The sequence below is a fragment of the Lactuca virosa genome, chromosome 3 (genome assembly GCF_052849685.1).
Source record: "Lactuca virosa cultivar CGN04683 chromosome 3, Lactuca_virosa_CGN04683_v6, whole genome shotgun sequence".
Lineage (NCBI taxonomy): Eukaryota > Viridiplantae > Streptophyta > Magnoliopsida > Asterales > Asteraceae > Lactuca > Lactuca virosa.
In genome coordinates, this window is record NC_136428.1 from 35,248,856 (window position 1) to 35,252,301 (window position 3,446).

At 33.0% G+C, this 3,446-nt stretch overlaps 1 protein-coding gene and 1 long non-coding RNA gene across 2 annotated transcripts; one reads left to right on the forward strand and one right to left on the reverse strand.

Moving 5' to 3' along the window:
• Nucleotides 1-229: 229 nt before the first annotated feature.
• LOC145165466 (glycine cleavage system H protein, mitochondrial) lies at nt 230-1,448 on the forward strand. Its single transcript, XM_079084206.1, has 4 exons — nt 230-459; nt 536-624; nt 948-1,118; nt 1,221-1,448. The coding sequence occupies exons 1-4, from the start codon at nt 360-362 to the stop codon at nt 1,347-1,349; spliced, it is 489 nt and encodes a 162-aa protein (XP_078940332.1). The 5' UTR covers nt 230-359; the 3' UTR covers nt 1,350-1,448.
• Nucleotides 1,449-1,519: 71 nt separating this feature from the next.
• LOC145165467 (uncharacterized) lies at nt 1,520-3,018 on the reverse strand. Its single transcript, XR_013740064.1, has 2 exons — nt 2,768-3,018; nt 1,520-1,930 (listed from the first exon to the last, which is right to left on the reverse strand). It is a non-coding gene; the product is annotated as an uncharacterized LOC145165467 (long non-coding RNA).
• Between the last annotated feature and the right edge of the window lie 428 nt (nt 3,019-3,446).

Consider the following 3,446-nt stretch of genomic DNA (forward strand, 5'->3'; position numbering starts at 1 on the left):
TATATCAATAATTCAATTTGCATGTCGTTTATTTGATTATAGACCTATAATATATATGTTTGATTTTAACACCATGTCAATCTTTTGAATATAAAGTTTATGCGTATATCATTTGGAATGCACATCCTCAATAAGATTCACTAATATGATTAAATTTTATATAAAAATAAATATAGAAATAAAAAAGCAAGTAGCCCATGAAAGTTTCATAGGATGAGGCCTTCATTGCCGACCATTCATCTGAAGATAACAAAAACCCTCTAAAATCACAACTACTCTATCCCCATCATATCTGCTTCTTCTTCTTCTTGACCCAAAAATACACACACTCAAAACATACACACACATACACACGCTTAATGGCTCTTAGAATGTGGGCTTCTTCCACAGCCAATGCTCTAAGGCTATCCACTTCTTGCAGACCTCATTTCTCCCCTCTTGCACGATGCTTCTCTTCAGGTAAATTACATTTCTACCTTCGAATATATCTGTAATCCATGTTTGTTTTTCTTATGTCCATTGAGAGGTGTTGCAGTTGTGGATGGGTTGAAGTATGCAAATTCACATGAATGGGTCAAGCATGAAGGTGCTGTTGCTACCATTGGTATTACTGACCATGCTCAGGTTCTTTGCCATTTTTTCTTTCTTTCTATTTACTTTTATTATTGTTATCAAGAGTTAAATGCATATTTATGTATACTTATGTTTGGTTTAATTTTATAAATAGATAACAAACTACTTTTTTTCTTTATAAAACACCATTGTTTTAGAAAAATATCATTATAAGGTAAGCTAATGGAACTTTTCGGTCACAAAATACGCTTCTTTTTATGGGTTTAATGATATTGTAAGAAAAAAAACATTCAAGTTGCTTACCTTTGTAAAAAAAAAAAATACGCTTATTTATGACATTAACCCTTTATGTCTTCAATTGTAAAAAAATGTAGGACCATCTTGGAGAGGTGGTGTTTGTGGATTTGCCGGATGCTGGTGGCTCAGTAACCAAAGCCACCGGCTTTGGAGCGGTGGAAAGTGTCAAAGCCACCAGTGATATTAACTCCCCAATCTCTGGAGAGATTGTGGAGGTGAACTCAAAGCTCACTGAGACTCCCGGTTTGGTAATTCTCTCTTATTTTCCATTTACAAAATAATTTGTTCGATTTAAAAGTCAAAACATATTATTTTGTATGACTAATGAATAAATTTCATGAATGTTAAAGATTAACACAAGCCCGTATGAAGATGGATGGATGATTAAGGTGAAACCAAGCAACCCATCGGAGTTGGAATCATTGATGGGCGCAAAAGAGTACACAAAGTTCTGCGAAGAAGAAGACGCTTCTCACTAGACTTGAACATACAAAATGTCCTATGAATTTTTTTCTTTTTCGTTTCTTCCTCAACTAACTGAAATCTCAGTTGTTCTAAATAAATGATATTATTTCAAAGGCTTGATGTTAATTTATTATCTATAAATTATGATACAAGTTTACCCGTTCATGTTAGCACATCTATCAAATCAATCACAATTTTATCCCATTTGAGGGTATATATCATATTTATACTGTCAAATGTTACAAAAGTACCACGAATTATATAATTTTATACAATTGTCACCCATATTTATATCATGAGCATATCAAGACCAATATGTGGAACCGGTGGAGGCCTTAAACCTCACCATAGCCGTTGCAGTTTGATGGGGAATAAGAAGCAATTGATATCAGTTTCAGTCTTAGTTCATTGCTGACTGTGTCAACTTTAGTTTGAGTAGCCACAACCTCAACTTTTGGGATTTCAGATTCAGTCACATGTGAAAAACTTTCGGGTTCACAATAAGAGATGGCGATGAGAGATTCCCTCACATGCTCGAGTGAAAACTTCTTTTTCTGTGGTTGATAATAACCCATGTAACGTAGTATGCTTTATCCTGCAAATATTCCGAATTAATGTAAACATCGTTTTTGTAGAAGGTTTGGTTTGATGACTCTTAGGCCTTGTTTGTTAGACAGATTAGCACAAGAACAGATTGCATTAGTGACAAAAAAAATGTAATCTTTTGTCTTTAACAGAAGAGATGTGTTCGATCGGGTGGTCCATAAATACTTATGTATGTGTTTATTTTCTTTTGTAATGGAAACATTCTTATATTTTCGCATATATAAGGTCCATAGAACTTGTAATTGATTGAGTAAATCAAATTGTTTTAAAACACGCGTAGAAATGGATTTCAAGTATGACTCGTATGATAAAAATGTTGGCATGTTTCTGTTTTTGATATTTTGGTCAAAGGTATCATTTTTTGAACCAAGATATGGCATGCTTTTACTCCCCGGTTTGAGATTTAAGTAGTTTTCTCATAATTCGATCATTTGGTTTCGCTTAGCTTAGTGATTTAACGTCAATCTTGGATATTAAATTTAAATAGAATTATGGAAAAAAGTCAAAATTGATATCTTAAAACAGAGGAATATGTTTTGTTATGGTTTTCATTGCTGTTCTTTTGTTCAGCTTCATAAAAATTAACAGAAATTCAATAATAAGTCAAACAAAAATAACCGACGCTTATAATAATGGAAAACCAAATCGAAAGAGTTTCAAAATAAATCAACTAAAAAAACAGAGGATAATATGAAAACCAACAAGAAATATAAAAACCATCCGCAAAACAATCAAGCGAAACCGAATTTTTGAAAACCAAAAACGCAGATCACGAGACAAAGGATAGAATTTCAGATTAAAATCATGAAGAAGAAAAAGAACAGACCTTAGTTATGGCGATTATGGGTGAAGCAACGGCGTGGATCTCTGCCTCCGTCCCTCGGCGTTTGGGGGAAAGGACAGGAGGAGCGAGGGAGGCGTTAGGAATGAGAGGTTTGGTTGGTGGGGGAGATTCTTTCGTCTGAATCTTTTGTACCCAAACTCCTTTTTTTTTCCGACGTGTAATCTATTAACCAATTTTGGATAGCTTTGACTTGGGATTTTGACTCTATCTATGTCATCCAATCCAATCCTCTAATAATAAAATAAGTAAAACATACTCGCCATACGATTTATAAAGCTTTAAATACAAACCTGCAGCTACAAAATAAAAATAATAATAATAATATAATAATAATAATAATAATAAGTTGAGTGCGATTAGAATGATTAAGAGCCTTTTCTTTTTCAGTGTGATCTGATGAAAATTATTAGTAACGATATACAAGTGTTTTCCCTTTTTAAAATAGAAAGAAATTTTTCTAGAGAAAGAGATTTTTCTTAGAGAATCTTTAGCTCAAGACTGAGAGAAGATTTTTCTTTATTTAAGATCAATAATTTGAAATATAAGAGATCGATCGTGTCATCTTTTTCAATATTACCAATAGAGAAAAAATTAATATGATTTTTTACCAGATACGCTGATGCATCGTTCCATTCTGACTTGATGTCATCAGCAGTGTGAA